The 16,835-nt window shown below is 58.5% G+C and overlaps 1 protein-coding gene across 2 annotated transcripts; it reads left to right on the forward strand.

Annotated features, from left to right (window-relative positions):
• The first annotated feature begins 5,913 nt into the window (after window positions 1-5,913).
• Window positions 5,914-14,856, forward strand: MYL10 (myosin light chain 10). 2 transcript variants are annotated; one of them, XM_012104517.5, is made up of 6 exons: window positions 5,943-6,123; window positions 6,604-6,679; window positions 7,433-7,537; window positions 11,641-11,719; window positions 14,288-14,336; window positions 14,606-14,856. In XM_012104517.5, exons 1-6 carry the CDS (start codon window positions 6,088-6,090, stop codon window positions 14,702-14,704), a joined length of 444 nt encoding a protein of 147 aa, XP_011959907.2. In that variant the 5' UTR covers window positions 5,943-6,087; the 3' UTR covers window positions 14,705-14,856. The 2 variants fall into 2 exon arrangements, with proteins under 2 accessions (XP_042096023.1, XP_011959907.2); XM_042240089.1 differs by lacking the exon at window positions 14,288-14,336 and having other exon boundaries at window positions 5,914-6,123.
• Window positions 14,857-16,835: the final 1,979 nt, after the last annotated feature.

Below are 16,835 nucleotides of genomic sequence, written 5' to 3' on the forward strand. Positions count from 1 at the left end.
CCTTTGCTTGGTGGTGGGAGATGAGTTCCCCATCACAGGTGGTATGCAAGTAACAGCCACTTGATGGGAAAGTTACAAAAGACGTTCAGGATCTGGCAGGGCTGGACTCCGAGGGCTGATGGATTCCCCTCATGCTCCGATAGGCCAGATGAGCAGTCGTGGTGAGGGAAAGGCAGGTGGTCCTTGCTCTGCAGAGTGGAGGTTGGAGACAGTGATTCCAGTGGGGGAGGGGAGGTGTGACTTGGGCAAAGACAGAGGAAGGAGAATGAAGGAAGCATTTGGAAGACATCGGAAGTAAAGGCGATGGTCTGGAGCAGTCGGCGGGGGACAGCCTGTTGATCATGGGGAGTTAGTGGCAAGAAGTTAGGGGTGAGGGTGACTGGTAAAGTTACCTGCTCCAGCTTGCTCTCATGTGGTCTTGGTGACAGCTGTCACCCTGTAGGACGGCGGGGCGGTGGGGTGAGGTGGGGGGTGCTGTGTTTTAAGGCAATTGGTCTCTTTCAATTTCCCATCCTGGCTTGGTCACCCTGGAGACCTCAGGGTAGATCTCTGGAAAGTGGGCTGCTCTTCACAAGTGGCTAAGTCCTCTGACTCCCCGGGGCCAAGCTGGAATTCCAGTTCCAAGGCTCATTGCCCCAGGAGGCACCAAGCCCCTCAGGGGTCTCTCTGACCCCAGCAACTGGCCATCTCCTTGTGGTCAGCTGAGCTGAACAATGTGAGCCAGCAGTGGCCACAGACTGGCCCTGGCCCCATCAGGCTGAAGGGGGACTGAGACGGTGAGTTTCATCAACAATTCCATCCATGGCCAGGGGGAGGGGGAGGGCGAGCACTCTGCCAGTGACTTCAGAGCCACCACCTTCCCATGGCACTGGACTGCCTGATGGCTGCTTCCAGGCGGCCAGGTTGCTGGCACCATTTCGCAGATGGGGAAAACCGAGGGTCTGTGTGTTGCTGAGTGAGGGTCCGCAGCTCGGGCAGAACTCAGAGCTTCTCTTACTCAGGACCGCTGCATGCTCCTCACTTCTCCCGCTACTCCCCTACCCCAGGGACAAGTTTTTCCTGATCATCTGTCCAGAGGGTTTCCATGGTCTCCACCAGACTTCTGATCAGCTCGTCCTGCTTTCTTAGTATGAAGGAGAAGGAGGCCAGGGAGGGAAACTGTGGGGACTCGTTTGCTAAGCACTTGTAAGCTCTGCCGTCACTCACTCCACCTTTCATCATGATCCCCTCTTGGATGTCCCCTGTCCCGGCAGGCTGGGTGGCTCTCTGTGGGCTCAGGAGCTGCCCTGCGCCCTCAGGAGCCCCTGCGTGGTCCTGCACAGTGACCTCGGAGGCAGGAGCCGAGACATCCATAAAGACGCCTCCGGCCAGCAGGAAGCAGGGGTGGTGGCCCCGGATGGCATCATCTCTCTGCACTCAGCAAGTCCCGAGCCAGCAGCCTCCAGGGCAAGGCTCAGGGACGGGCCAGGAAGGGCTGCTCCCCTGGGGCTGGCACAAACAGTGGTCACCTGCCCCTCTGCTCAGGCCCAGAGAGGGACAGGCACCTGCCATGCTCACACCACTCATCTCTCAGTGGGTCAAGGTGGGGCAGGGACTGGAATCCCACCTTCTGCGTCCAGAGCCGGTTTCCTTTCACCCTGACCTGCTGAACACCTGTGGCCTGTCTGGTTGGTCCCTGTCCAACCAGGGGACCAGTATGGCAGTATGGCAGAGTCTGGCCTCAGCTCAGAGCAACAAATTCCATCAGAGGTGATGGAGAGGTCAGGGGTCTGGTCAGAGTCAGCCAGTCCGGGTCGCTCAGGAAGGGGAGCACTGAGATCAGCCTGGGATGAGTGATTTAACTCCAGTGAGCCCGTTTCCTCACCTGGAAAGTGGGGTAAAGGAGGCAGGGTGAACATACAGGCTTTCAAACGCAGCATGATTGTCGGTGTTTTACAAGAGTTAGCTTCTTGTTTTCTCTGTCATCACAGTCCCTCCCCCAGGACGGGGGATCAGCCGTACTGGGGCCTGGCGGCCTACGGCCAGCTCCGGGGACAGTTAAGCTGTCCTGTGCCTGAGGGTGGGTGGGTTCACGGCCTGAGCCCAGCACTGCCGGGCCTGGCAGCCCATCAGACATGGCGGTCCTGGGCGGGGGCTGACTTGGCAGGACGGACTGGGCAGCCGGGTGGCACTGGACACACGGGAGGCCTGCCAGGGGCAGGTGCAGGCTCGGCTTGGCACACGAACTGGAGAATTCTTGGGCTGGACCAGGCCTGGTGGGGACGGGCCCCGTCCCAGTGTGTGCGTGTGGCCAGATGGATGGGGATGTGATTTCTCCGTTGTCCCTCTCCAGAGTCACCTCCATTCTTCTTGTTTGTCTCTTTCCTTTCTCAACTCCCTGGTAATGGTGGCAGTGGTCCTATTGGTTGAGGGGTCCCTGGGGGCCACGCTGATGCAGAAACCCCCTCCACGGGCTGACCGGAGGGGCATCACATTCTCCCCACTTCTCATATGAGAGGACTGAGCCTTCTGGAGGGTGGGGTCCCACTCAAGGTCACACGGCTCGAGGGGTCAGCTCCCCAGTTGGCGTGGGTGGCCCTGCCTTGGGAGCTCTCCCGAACTTGCGTGGTCTAAGGCTAAGTCTTCCCAGGTGGTTCCAGGCCTCACCTTACTGTGTGTCCTCGGCCAGGAGCCCCTTCTTGGGCCTTGGGCCCTTGGCTGCAGAGATCCGGTTGGCCCCCCACTGGTAGAAATCCTTGTGGCTTGGACGGTCTCCGGAAGCCACAATCCCACCCACTCTGAATGGGCCCAGACAGGTGTCTGGCAGGGCTGCCCCCACCGTGTCCTCTGTCACCTTCCAAACTGTGGTCTGGCCCTGGAGCACTATTTAAAGAGCCGTCGCCAAGCTCCCCCAGCCCTGCCGGAGCTCGAGGGAGCCCTCCAGACCATGGTAGGCTGGCGCTGCCCTGCCTGCTGACCCTGACCTCATCCTGTGACCTTGACTTCATTTGTGATACTGACCTTCACCTCATTGCCTGAACTCACCCTGACCTTGAGCTTGTCCCTCTCACTGACATCTTTGACCTTTTCTTCTCCCTTGATGTGATCCTTGCTCCCAGCCAGTCCACCCATGGGGGTCCTGACTTGGGTCTCTGCTTTCCTGGACTCGGTGGGGCCTGCTGACGAGGTGAAAGGTGGGGAGGCAAGGAAGAGGAGGGTGGAGGGGGCCAGGGTGGGCCAGGTTCGGAGGTTTCAGGACAGAAGAGGGGCTCTGATCCCACTGAGAGAACATACTTCTTAGTGGGGGGGTTGGGGTCGCTATTCTAGGCCAGCCGGGGTCCTATGGAGCTTGGCATGAGGGCTGCTGGCCTTGCTGCGGGGTCCTTCAGGCCATGTGGGGCCTGCCCTGCCGCCCTCCCCTTGTCCCTGGGCTCCAGTCCCTTGGGGCTTCCTGCGGGCCTCACTGGGGCTGTCCTTTCACGCTTCCATTTCACGCGCTCCCATCAGTCCTTCTTGACCTGGAGATGCTAACTCATCCAAGCCTCAGTCTGAAAGTCACCCCCTCCGCGAGGTCTGCCCTTAGTGCCCAGGAGTACAGTGGCTTCTCTGAAATCTCAGCATCTTCCCTCCCTCCACCACCTTCTACCAACTGTCTGTCTTCTAGCTGGACTGTGAGCTCCTTGGGCACAAGAACCAGGTCTGATTCAGCTCCGGGTCCTGGGACTGGGCACCTGGGTCAGCGGGTACCTGACAAACGTCCAGATGCTCTGAAAGTGAAAGTCTCTCAGTCATGCCCGACTCTTTGTGACCCCCATGGACTGTAGCCTGCCAGACTCCTCTGTCCATGGAATTCTCCTGGCCATAATAATGCAGTGGGTAGCTGGTCTCCTCTCCAGGGGATCTTCCCAACCCAGGGATCGAACCCAGGTCTCCTGCATTGCCAGTGGTTTCCTCACCATCTGAGCCACCAGGGAACCCCAAGAATACTGGAGTGGGTAGCCTATCCCTCTTCCAGGGGAACTTCCCAGCTCAGGGATCGAGCGAGGGTCTCCTGCATGGCAGGCTGATTCTTTACCAGATGAGCTACCAGGGAAACTGCCCAGATGCTCTGAGGGAGGCGTGATATCCATTTTATAAAGGAGACTTGGGGCAGAAAACTGATTTTCTTAATATCACAGAGGCTGTGAACAGCAAAGCTGGGATTAGAATTCAGGTCTGGGTGACCCACCTTCTGCTCTGAGATATTTCCTTCGGAAACACATTATAAAAGGGAATCTCTAAGACAGCTGGGCTGGAAGAGGGGTCCCAGCTAGGAGATCAGAAAGCCGGTCAGGGCTCTGGGTCTCAGTTTTGCCTGTGCAATAGCAGAAAAACAACCTCTTCCTTCCTTCCGGGGTTCTAGAACAGGGTCTGGCACACAATAGGGTGACGTTTCCCCAGATGACGCGAAAGGCTGGGGATAGACAGGGGCAGGACACGCCCTGGCCGATGGGGGAGGTCTGAGGAGAGCGAGGGCAGAATATGCCCCCCAGACGGAAGTGATCGCTTTTATTAATCAGAAGGAAATGTATCTGTAATTATGTGAGATGAATTCTGCAGGGAGGTTCCTTTCTTTATGATGTCTGAAGGGATTTATAAATATTACAGGGGTTTCACGGCATCAGAACGTCCTGGCTGCCCCTGCCAGCCCCCTTTCAAAGGATTAGTGGAGACAAAAGACTGAGTAAAAGCTAATTATAAGTCAGCCAGGCGCTGCGGCTCCTCAAGTGAGCCCGGGGACCCAGGGAGATGGAGGTGAGGGTGGGGGTGGGGACGTAGGGCTCGGGGACAGGAATGAGTTAGGGGAGGGAGGGGGGACCACACAGGCACTGGGGCAGGTACCAGTGAAGCTCTGGGGTGGGGTAGCAGGGGCTGGACACAGAGGGTGGTGCAGGCCGGGTGGAGTGGGCACGGGGGTTCTGCGAGGGCTCCCCTTCCACCTCCCCCTTTTGTGTGAAGTCCCGGCTGTCCTTTCCCCCATCGTGAGCCGAGTCTGGGGCTCCTTTGCACATGGGGGCCCTAGTGATGGCTGCTGAGGGAAAGATGCCACGGAGGGCTTTGGGGACAGAGAGCAAAGGCCCAAGAGTGGACTCTCCAGCACCATGACATCGGAGAGAAACACTTGGAGACAGGAAGTCTGGCCAGAGACCCTCCACAAGGATGGTCACCTGCTCTACCCGCTGCCCTAAGATAGGCCCTGAGCTCCAGGGCCGTAGTTTCCAAACCGGCCCCCACTCGGAGCCAGACCCTGGGTGGGGGAAGGCAGCCCACCACTCCCTTCAATGGGACAGACCCAGGGAGGTGTGGCAGGATGGTGTGCTCTGGGCTATGGGGCGTGGAAGCCCAAGACCAGTGGGGAGGCAAGGTGGGGGCGTCAGGAGCTCTTAGTTGGCCTTGGGTCGAGGTTGATCAGGGAAGGCTTCTCGGAGGCGGTGGTGGAGGAGTTGGGCCTGAAGGATGAAGCTACTTGCTGATGGAAGGCAGGGAAGGTGCCCCATGTAGTGGGAAGGGCAGGAGCAAATGATGGGAGAGCGGGGCATGTAGAGCAGGTGTGGGGGACCCAGGTTGGGGGGGGATGCTCTGGGAGGGGGGCAAGGGACAGACCTCACGGGACCGAGGGACCTGGGTGTTACCCTGAACACTGGGGAGGGTGGCAGGAAAGGAGGGGCCCTCCACGTGGGGGCTGGCGCTAGAAAAGACACTCCTCTCTGCTCCACATCCTGGGCGCTGACCACTTGCCTTCCAGAGTTGGAGGCAGGGGCGGGGCAAGAAGCGGCAGGGTGACCCTGCAGGGTGGGCGCTCTGCAGGCTTCATGCTCTGCAGGCTTCTTGCTGGGGGCTGGGAAACACCCTGCTTCCCTGCTAGGCTTCAGGAGCCTGGTGTCTCTGCTGGGGTCCTGGCAGGGGTGGAGGGGCAGTGTTGTTCAGGAGATAAGGCCTGAGGGTTGGGTGCCACGAACAGGGTACCTCCCAACAAAGGGTTGCTGCAAAGCCTCACCTGGAACCTCACAGGCACCCAGAAGAGCCCGGAAAAAAGCAGAAGGAGGAGCCAGCTCCAACGTCTTCTCCATGTTCGATCAGTCCCAGATCCAGGAGTTTAAAGAGGTCGGTCAGCTGCCCCTGGGGCTTTGGAAGGTTACTGGGATGCACGGAAAGCCTTTAGATGTGGGGTCAGCCCTCAGTCCCTGGGTGGGTGGTGATGTCGCTCTTAGAGGCTGCCAGGCTGCAGCTTAGCCCCAGATGTGATGAGCTGTCCTCAGGCAGCCCCGCCCCCTCTATCCCTGAGTCTTTGCTGTGTGACCTCTAGCAAGCCTTTCCCCTCTCTGTGCCTCAGTTTCACTCTCTGTAAAATGGGGTTGCGGGGAGCATGAAATGAGGGATGGGCACGAAGCCCCAGGGGGTGCTGGTGCACAGTAGGAGCCCAGCTCGTTAGCCATCACTCTCATGATGGGAGGGCCAGGGCCTGCACTGAGGTTGCTGAGATAACAACGGGCTGGAGGACCACCCCTCGCAGGGAGCAGGGACCTCTGGGGAGGGGTTGGGGTGGGAGGGCGGGTGGCTGCTCAGTGCCCGTGTCTCTGCCAGGCCTTCACCATCATGGACCAGAACCGGGACGGCTTCATTGACAAGGAGGACCTGAGGGACACCTTTGCTGCCCTGGGTGGGTGACCGGCAGCCAGAGGCCTGAGGCTTGGGGCGGAGCCAAGTCTAGGCCTTTCTGAAAGAATGTGCGGCCGCGGGCAGGTCCGGGTGGTTGGCGCAGGGGTGTGCTCTGGGGGCTGGTGTGCTCTGGGGGCTCCCAGGAGGGGCGGGCTCTGCCTGGAAGGTCAAGGGAGGACTCCCCAGTGTTAGAAGAGGACTGGTCAGGGGACAGAGGTGGGTATTTCAGGGACAGGAGTGACCCCTGCAGAGGCCTGGAGTGGGAGGGTGGGGGAGGAGTCAGCAGGCAGTGGGGTTGGGGGAATGCTGGGGGTGAGGAAGAGGCTGGAGACATTCAGAGGTGGGACTCAGGGAATCCCAGAGTCCTCGCCTCTAGGCAGCCTATGGCACGTGAGCCCCTAGGACCCAGGTCTTCCACTCTAATGTGCTGCAGCTTCTTTGGGCCTCAGTGGCCTCATCTGTAAAATGGGGATAACCACCAACTTGCTCTCATTTCCAGGGAGGCTGAGGTGGTGGCAGGGGGATGGTGAAGCTGGAGGCAGCCCATGGCTAAATGTGCCCCCATCCCGAGACCGCCCCCACCAAAAGGGGGGCAGGGCCTTAGGGCTGAGTGGAGGGATGGGAGAGACAGTAGGGCTGGGAGATTCTGCAAGACGCTGGGGTCCTGAGATCTGGGCTCCTGGGCTGCCTGCAGGCAGGGTCCCCTCTGACTCTCACTGTATGTGTGGGTGTCTCCACCCCTCCCCTCCCCCAGGCCGCATCAATGTAAAGAATGAGGAGCTGGAGGCCATGGTGAAGGAGGCCCCTGGGCCCATCAACTTCACCGTCTTCCTGACCATGTTTGGGGAGAAGCTGAAGGGTGAGTGAGGCCCTGGTGGGGGTTGCCGAGGAGGGGATGGGTGAGTGGGCATGGGTAGGTGCGGTCCCGTGTGTCCACATGCCCTGTACCGATGCACACCCCAGCTGGGGGCATGGTGTAGCCCCGGACACCAACCCCCAGGGGCATACACAAGATCCTGCCTCAGTTTCCACCTCTACAGCACAGAGCAGGGTAATTGTCATGACTTCCGATTTGCGGGGCTGTGAGGGGCCCAAGGCTATGGTTTTTCCTGTGGGCATGTATGGATGTGAGAGTTGGACTGTGAAGAAAGCTGAGCGCCAAAGAATTGATGCTTTTGAACTGTGGTGTTGGAGAAGACTCTTGAGAGTCCCTTGGACTGCAAGGAGATCCAACCAGTCCATTCTGAAGGAGATCAGCCCTGGGATTTCTTTGGAAGGACTGATGCTAAAGCTGAAACTCCAGTACTTGGGCCACCTCATGCGAAGAGTTGACTCATTGGAAAAGACTGATGCTGGGAGGGATTGGGGGCAGGAGGAGAAGGGGACGACAGGATGAGATGGCTGGATGGCATCACGGACTCGATGGACGTGAGTCTGAGTGAACTCTGGGAGTTGGTGATGGACAGGGAGGCCTGGCGTGCTGCGATTCATGGGGTCACAAAGAGTCGGAATCGACTGAATGACTGACCTGAACTGAACTGAGGGGCCCAGGGGGACAGTTTGCAAGAAAGCCCTTTGCAGGACAGTGCTCCCGCCCTGGTCTCACCTTCCTGGCCCTGGGTTCATCTTGCGTGTTCTGTCTTACCACCTGTGGCCGACAGGAGGCGGTGGTACTGGGGGTGGGTGGGCTGGGGGTCCCGGAAGCTGCCAAGGCCCACCCCAGAGTAGGCTGTGCTTCTCCTCTGGGGAAGGATTCATAGGTGAGGAGGTCAAGGCTCAGATGGGCCACACACCTGCCCAGGTGCCCCAGCATCGAAGCAGCAGGAATGGAGCCCCGACCCCTCTCCAGCTCTAACCACTGCACTCCCCTGAGATGTGGCATCAGGCCCGGGCTGGGATTCTGTGGTCAGTAGGAAGGGCCAGCCAGGGCGGGGGCTGCCCTGAGGGGTGGGTCTTATCATCATCCCACTCTCAGGCTGTCCATGCCTGATACTCTCCCTGGGCCTCAGCTCCATCTGGGTTTAAGCCCGGGCCTGCTCGGACTTCCCCGGCGGTCCAGTGGTTAGGACTCCGCCCTTCCAAGGGGCGCAGGTTTGATCCTTGGTTGGGGCGCTAGGATCCCACACACTCTGTGGCATGGCCAAAAATTTGTAAAAATGTTTTTTAAATATAGAAAAAAAAGAAGAGCAGGCCCCCCACTGGCCCTGAGGGTGGCCTTGGGCAAGGTTTATCTGGGCTTTGCACCGTGGCTCCCCGTCTGTAAGACGTGGTTTGTGTTAGTTTCCTGAGGCCGCGGAAACAGATGACCACGAACTTGAAGGCTCAAAACACCAGCCGTGTGTTCCCTCAGTTCTGCAATCTGGAAGTCCGCAATCTGACAGGTCGGACTCCACTGAGTAGCTCCAGGAGAGAACGCCTCCCTGTTTTTTTCTGGCTTCCGGTGGCCACTTTGCTCTCGTCTCTGCCTCGGGGGTCACACCGCCCCCTCCTCTTCTGTTTCTGTCTGTCTCACTCTCGTAAGGACACTTGTCACTGGTTTTACGGCCCATCTCGATGAACCAAGATGGTCACTCCATCTCGAGACCCTTTCTTTACCTCTCAAAGGCCCTTTTTCCAAGTGACATTTCCAGGTTCTTGACATGAGGACCTGGGGGCCACTGCTGAACCCACAGCCACCAATCGGTGCTGTCCAATTGGCAGAGGAGTGCCACCAGGCCCCCCTCTGGCCAGCTGTGAGGGGTTATTCCTGGGACCACAGTCACCTCCTCGAGGGGTGCAGAAGTCCAGGGGGCGGGGCTGGGGGCTCAGTCCCAGGGAAAGATGTGCGTGAATCCAGCCAGTGACTTCAAAGTGAGTCCCGGAACGCGTGTCAGTCTGTGACTGAGCTAAGCGCTCTGACCCCAGACCGCACCTTTTTCTCATTTTCACAGGGGCGCCGCGGCTGGGGCTCCAGCTGAGCCTGTCATGCAAACTTGGCCAAGCCTGCAGTAGGGACAGGAGCTGGGGGGCTGGGCAGGCACCGCTTCGTCCCTCTAATCGGGATGAGGACATTTTGCCATGAAGTGACCAGTGGAGGTGGCCTGTCTGCCACCCACTGGATGAGGTTTGCAGTTGGCAGAGGGGAGGCCCTCTCTGAGAGGAGGGAGGGGAGGACTAGCAGGTGGTAGACGTCCAGCCATGGGGCCTGAACCCAGGGCAACAAGTTCACATACAGCTGGCCCTCAGGAAGGTGGGCTAGAGCCAGCCTGCCCCAGCAGAGAGGCCCCTCCGGAGACCCAGGGAGACCGAGACCACACAGCAGGCCCCTCACCACAACCCCTTGGCCAGCCCCTCCTCCTGCAAGGCTAGGCTCCGACGCACCCTAGGCTGAGCCTCTGGCCTGGGCACATTGGCTTTCTGTCACCCTGCCTAGGAGAGGCCCACACCTCTGCTTCCAGGAGCTCCCAGGCCACCAGGCCAGCACTAAGCCCAGCCCAGTCACTCAGGGCCAGTCTCAGAAATGTTGAGAGACTCAGACATTGTCCTGTCCTGGATGATCCTAAAGAGGAGATACAGACAGCCCTGACCCAGTCTGATGGGGGAGATACGGATGACCTGACCGACTCTGAGAATCAGGAACACAAAGGGGCAGAACAAATAGGGGGACTTTGGAGGTTCAAACAGTCATCTTCAAACCTTCCTCCCCTTGCAACTGGAGACCTCAGGCCAGCCACAGAACCTCTCTGAGCCTCAGTGTCCTCTTTGACAAACTGGAGACATCAATACCTACCACATGCGGTGTGCTGGGGTTGCATAGGGTTACATGGGGAAGCTGCAGGATGGACTTGGCACAGAGTACTTAGATATGTTTGCGGTCACGATAGAGTAATGTTTGGCAAGCCCTTTACCATTAAATGGCAACCCACTCCAGTACTCTTACCTAGAAAATCCTATGGAAGAAGCCTCGTAGGCTATAGTCCATGGGCTCGCAAAGAGTCAGACACGACTGAGCGACTTCACTTTACCATCAAGGACACGTTATCTTAACCAGTCCTGGTAGACAGGCAGCAAACCCCACCTTGGTCTCCATTTCAGCGATGACAGAGCTGAGCCTTAAGAAGGAAGGGGACAGCCCTTGGTTCCCAGTGAACAGGGAGGGCAGTGTGACAGAGGGGAAAGAGCACCAGGTAAGGGTTACCAGATCACCTGCTGCCATTCACACAGTCCCTGAGGCCTTGGGTGAGACACTTCCTCCCTCTGGGCCTCAGTTTCCCCATCTGTACCACCAGGGGGCTGGGTATTCAATCCCACTGTGTTAGCAGAACCAGGTCTTCTAATGACATCTGTCCCCAAAGCCCACACTATAAACATGAGAAAACCAGAACTGCTCTGGTTGCGCTCTGCCTCTCCCAGCCCCCCACCTCCACCCTACCCACCCTTTTGACCCACCTGCCCCTCCTCTGGCCTAAACAACCTCTCAGACTCCTCCAATGTCGCTGCCAGAACCTACAGCTCCCAAGTAAGAGCTCTTTCTCCTTTACCCATAGCCTAATCACAGGGCATGAGTTATGAGAACTTGGACAAGTCACTTAACCTCCCTGAGCCTCAGTTTCTTCATCTGTAAAATGGGGCCAGTGGTCAGGAGGATTAAGCAGGTAGTAAATGCCTAGTAAATGAACTTGGGCAAACTGCGGGAGATAGTGAAGGACAGGGAGGCCTGCTGCAGTCCTTGGGGTTGTAAAGAGTCAGCCATGCCTGAGCGGCTGAACGACAACCAGAGCCAGTGCAGGCTGATTGGCTCTCAGCACAGCGTCCTTGGCGACTGTTACTATTCCTTGGTTCTCAGAAAACTCCCTTCTCTCTGGCCTCACTGTGGACCAGAAGCTGGGGAAGAAGCTCCCTGAACCCTTGGCCTCTACAGGGGCCCTGGGAGCCAGTGCCAACCTCTGACTGCCCTCTTTATCCTGTGTCTGCTGCTTCTAGGTACAGACCCCGAGGAGACCATTCTCCATGCCTTCAAGGTGTTCGACACTGAAGGGAAAGGTTTCGTCAAGGCTGACTTGTAAGTTGTTCCGCCTTCTGCTTTGGTTGTTCTCTTCCCAGAGGCTCAGGGGAGAGATGGACTGGGGTAGGGACGTGGGGGTGGTGGCCCAGGCTCCTCTCCTGCCCAGAACTCAGGTAGGTTCCAGCCAGAAGCCAGGAGGCCGCTGCCCTGCCCAGTTCAGTCATCCCTCGATCTCCCTTCCACTTCCTGGGCCTCGGGGTCTCCGTTTGTGGGGAAGTATGCCAGGAATGTGGAGTCCCCAGGGGATGGCTTCCCAGTATCGAGGGAGGATGTGGTGGGGGCAGAGGTGGGTGGTCCCTGAAGGATGACTGAGGATTGTCATGGCTGGAGCAGAGAACATTCTAGATGCAGGAATACAGCGAGAGAAGAGCCAGGCCTTGGCCTGTTTAGGAGGAGAGGGCTGTGTGTGCCGGGGGCTGGGTGGGTGGTAGGGGAGACAGCACAGAGTGGTAGGAAGGGCCCGTGTTGGGCAGCCCTGGACCCTGGGCGGCAGGGGCCAGTGGGGCATGGGAGAGCCTAAGGAGTTAGGCAGGAGCAACACGGAGGCCAGCCTGGAGGAGGAGAAAAGAGGGCTGTAGCTGCCGCAAGGGTCTTGATTGACAGGGATAGAGGGAGGAGAGCAGCTGGGTGAATGAAATACAAGAGGCCAGCACCGATGGGATCCAGGGTGTTGGAAGAGGAATGGGCCAGATTTTGGCTCGAGTGGAGGCAGGGATGGAAGTGGAGCCACAGGAAGGCTCAAGTCCTCTGGGGCTGTAGAGAGAGCGAGGAGGCCATCGTGGGCAGCTGTCCGGCCGTCGCTGGGCTGGCATCCTTGAACGTGGGAGCAGTGATGCTTGCTATGCCCGGGAGCCTCAGCCCGGCGGGAGCACAGGGCAGAGAGCCAAGACTTGGGGGCAAGGCGGGCTGGGCAGAGGCAGCCTGTCCAGGGGCTGACACACTGAGCTGACCTCTGAGCCATCCCTTCAGGCCTCCACGGACTCTGTGGGCCTGTGGGTGGCCCTGGGCAGGCAAGATTTCTTCGTCAGTCACAGGCTTCCTGACCAATTACCAGGTTGCTTCAGGCATCGGCTAGAGGCTAATTTTGCTTTCTATTAGCGTCAGCACGTGATGGAGGTGGGGCAGGAGAGGGCAGGGGGCCAGGGAGGAAGTGGGGGACAATGTCTTGTCCCCCAGACATTCTTACAGTCCCCCTGCCCCCCTAAGTTTTGAGTCACACTCTCCTCAGGGGTGGGGGAGGTATTCCTGAGGGCTTCTCCAGGCTGCAGCCCTCCCGTTTACCCAGCCCTCAGAGTCCACGTTCCCACCCCCATCTTGGAGACCTCAGGAGGCACTGGGGGTACCCCTTGGAGTGGCCTCCACCCACCCCTCTCCTGTCACCCATCTTCACTCCCACCAGAGCAAAGTCAGGGCTGGGAGGAACCCTTGGGGGACCCCGTTTTTGGACCTGAAGCCGCCATCCCCAGGCTATGGGGCCTGAAAGACATGGCTGCCCGCCAGGCAGGCCACAGAGAAGGCTCTGGTTGAGACAGAGTCTGTGAAAAATCCCCGGCGTGCAGAGCTGGAAACTGTGACTGTCCTTTACTAACATAAATAATGGAAAATGTGCGTCGGTCCTCAGGGGGAAGGAGGCTGTGGCATCGCGGGGCACGTGGATCCTCACAGCCCAGGTCAGCCCTCTGGCCCCGCCCCTGGGCACTGTGGCCCCGCCCACCACGCCCCCCAACGACGAGCTCCTGGGGGCACCAGGCCCTCCCCGACAGCTTCAAACATCCCACCTCGGGCCACTTCTCCAGTTGCCCCGCCCATCTCCCCCGGGCAGGCCTGACCCACCGTGGGCAGCTGCTCTCCCTGACTACTCAAGAGGACAGGGCCCCACCACTACAAATCGGTACCCCTCCTGAACCTCAGCTGACCTCTCTGCAGAAGGGGCATAAAAGTGCTCACTTCCCAGGGCTGGGAGGAGCAAAGGAAACTTGGGCTGGCCCAGGAAGACACGGAGCTGGGTAACCTTCCCGCCCCTTGGCTGAGTGCAAGCACCATCACGCTCCAAAGCACCTTACAGAAGTCAGCAAAAATCACAAGCTGAAGAAGCAGCGTGTCTAGAACCAGGGCAAAGAGGCTCTCCTCTGTAACCTGGGAAGATCCCCTGGAGGAGGAAACGGCAACCGACCCACTCCAGTATTCTTGCCTGGAGAATCCCATGGACAGAGGAGACTGGTGGGCTACTCGGTCCACAGGGCCTCAAAGAGTCAGACACGATGAGGCAGCCGCACACAGTCTGTACCTGCAGAGTGCACAGGGCAACATCGGAGTGGCCGCCACGTCATGCCAGGGCCCCAGCTTATGTCACTGGGCCCTCCCCCGATGCAAAGGGGAGAGTCCAGGTTATAGAGGAAGCTGAGCGCTGCAGTGGTCGCCTGAGGCAGCACGGCCAGCTGGGGGCTGCAGGGCTGGCCCCGGCTGGTGTCCTCCTGGGCTGCCCCCTCAGGGTCTGTGTGTCCACACACAGAGTGGCCCTTTCCCTCCTTCCCCTGAAGGTGACCCTTTCTCTCCCTTGAGCAGCATCAAAGAGAAGCTCATGACTCAAGCAGACCGGTTCAGTGAGGAGGAGGTACGAGCAAGCTTTTCAGGGCACTGCCCGCCCCTGCCGACCGAGCATTCCTGGGAAGTGCCCTGTTTTCAGGGGGTCTGCTGACAGGGTTTCCCCTGACTCCTTGGAAGGGAACAAGGATGGGTGGGGGTGGCTGCTGGCCTGGCCTTAGTGCTCACCCCCCCACATCTGCTAAAAGGGGAGGGACATTCTGCATGACGCCCTTGGGTGACCCCTGGCTCTGACCCCATTCGGCCCTGGTCCAGGCTGACTCCCGGCTCCTTCCCCAGGTCAAGCAGATGTTTGCCGCTTTCCCACCAGATGTGTGTGGCAATCTGGACTACAGGAACCTGTGTTACGTCATCACGCATGGCGAAGAGAAGGACTAGACGGAGACCACGGACCCTCCCCCCCGAACCCCCCCCCACATTCAGACGGGTGGGGTGGCCTTTGAGGAGCCCCTGTGGTCAACATGTGTGAAGAGAAGACTCCCTGGCTTGTGGGTCAGGGGCAAAAGCAAGAATAAATAATGCTAACAAGGTCTGAGTTCTCGTGATTAATGCTCCAGTTGGGGAGAAAGCGAAACATTCCTATGCTGTTGGTTTTTCCAAAACTTTTTACTTCCTGGCTTTGCTCAAATGTTCCTGATGAGCTGATGTTTAGAACTAATTGACAGTTTTAATGATCCCCAGCTGGGGCACAAGACACTGCCTTCATTTATGAAGATTTTATTGAGCGCCTAGTGCGTGCCAGCCCTGGTACCAGTCCTGGGGACACGGAAAGGGGCCAGCCCTGTCCTGGGGCGGGAAGATTGTGCAGTAAGGAGGACAAGAATTGGGGTGGGGACACAGTGGGGAGGAGGTGGGACTGGGCCAGCAGAGACCTGGCAGCTAGGAGCCAGACAGAGGCAGAGAAGGCGGAGAGGAGGACTCCAGGGATGCTTAAGTTGGGGGGCAAAGATTTCTTAAACATGGCACACATAGCACCCACCATATAATAAAAGGGCAGAAATCGGACCTCCAACTGAAAACTTCCGTTCAGCAAAGGACACCATGAAGAGCCTGTAAAGGCAAGGCCCAGGCTGGAGAAGATACTGGCAAGAGACGTCAATAAGGACTTCCCCGGTGGTCCAGTGGCTAAGACTCCTCGCTCCCAATGCAGGAGGCCCAGGTTCCACCCCTGGTCAGAGAACTGGAGCCCACTTGCCTCAGCCAAGAGTTCACATGCTGTAACTAAAATATCCCAAGTGCAGCAACTAAGACCCAGTTCAACCAAATACGTAAATAGAGAAATAAATAAATGTCCCCCCAAATAGATATTGACAAAGATCTTAAATCCCAAATATACTTGAAAAAAAAAATACCCTACATGTCAATAAGGGAACGATAACAACCAAAACTGAGCTTCTCGGCTGGTTCAGTGGTAAAGAATCCACCTGCCAATGCGGGAGACCTGGGTTCCATCCCTGGGTCAGGAAGATCCCCTGGAGGAAGAAATGGCAACCTGCTCCAGTGTTCTTGCCTGGGAAATCCCACGGAGAGAGGAGCCTGGTGGGCTACAATCCGTGGGGTCGCAAAAAATCAGACACGACTTAGCGACTAAACGACAACCACCAAAATGGAAAACAAAAAGGAGGTAGGTGACAGGATCAACGGCAGAGCTGGGACCTGGACAGCATGGCTCTGAGCCTGCACCCGAAAGCTCTACCCCAGCCTGCTACCCCATGCAGTGGGACATGGAGGCAGGGACTGAATTCGGGGTCTCAACAAGGAGGTCCTTTTCTTCGACCCTCCTCCACCTTCTCCCCTGGGGAAGGTGGGGAGAGAGGTGACCCCCTATTAGCCTGGGACTTCCAGGAGCTGGACCCAAGGGGCAAGGTCCGGGAGCACGTGTGGGGATGGCCCAGCTGGAGGGGGAGGAACATTCCGGAAAGTGCCCTTCTTCCACCAGGCCTTGCTCCCTCTGCTCTCGAAGAGCCTGACTTTCCTGGAAACCAAGGACTCAGCTGCCGCCACTGCCTGCCGAGGAACTCGTCAGACCTGTTTGTGTCCCCAGGAAGCAGGTCAGAGCCAAGCTTTGGGAGGGAGTGGGAGCCCTGGGCACCTGCTCTCTAGTCTGGCAGGCGCGGCAGCCCTGCTCCGTCACAGCAGGCCTGCGGGGCCTTGCACTGCCGGGTCTCCACGAGGACGTGGGGCGGACACTGGGGAGGCCAGAGGGGCTCCACGCAGCTCAGGATGGGCGACTGGGAGCCACTGCTTTTCTCATCCATTCCTCCACCCTTCAGATAGCTGTCCACTTACACCCACTCTGTTCCAGGGCCCAGAGATGGGATTAGTAGCACCTGTAACACCCACCGGGGTTCAAGTGGAGGACCCACATAAAGCGGGGGGCTCCAGTGGCTTAGGGCAAAGAAGGTGGGAGGGACGAGTTGTGAGGCTGCTGGTGGCCCCAAGGCCCTGGTCTCTGCTTCCCGGGGCATTTTCACATGTTGCTTCCTCAGGGCCCCTCTCCCTCCAGCTG

This window comes from Ovis aries, chromosome 24 (genome assembly GCF_016772045.2).
Source record: "Ovis aries strain OAR_USU_Benz2616 breed Rambouillet chromosome 24, ARS-UI_Ramb_v3.0, whole genome shotgun sequence".
NCBI lineage: Eukaryota > Metazoa > Chordata > Mammalia > Artiodactyla > Bovidae > Ovis > Ovis aries.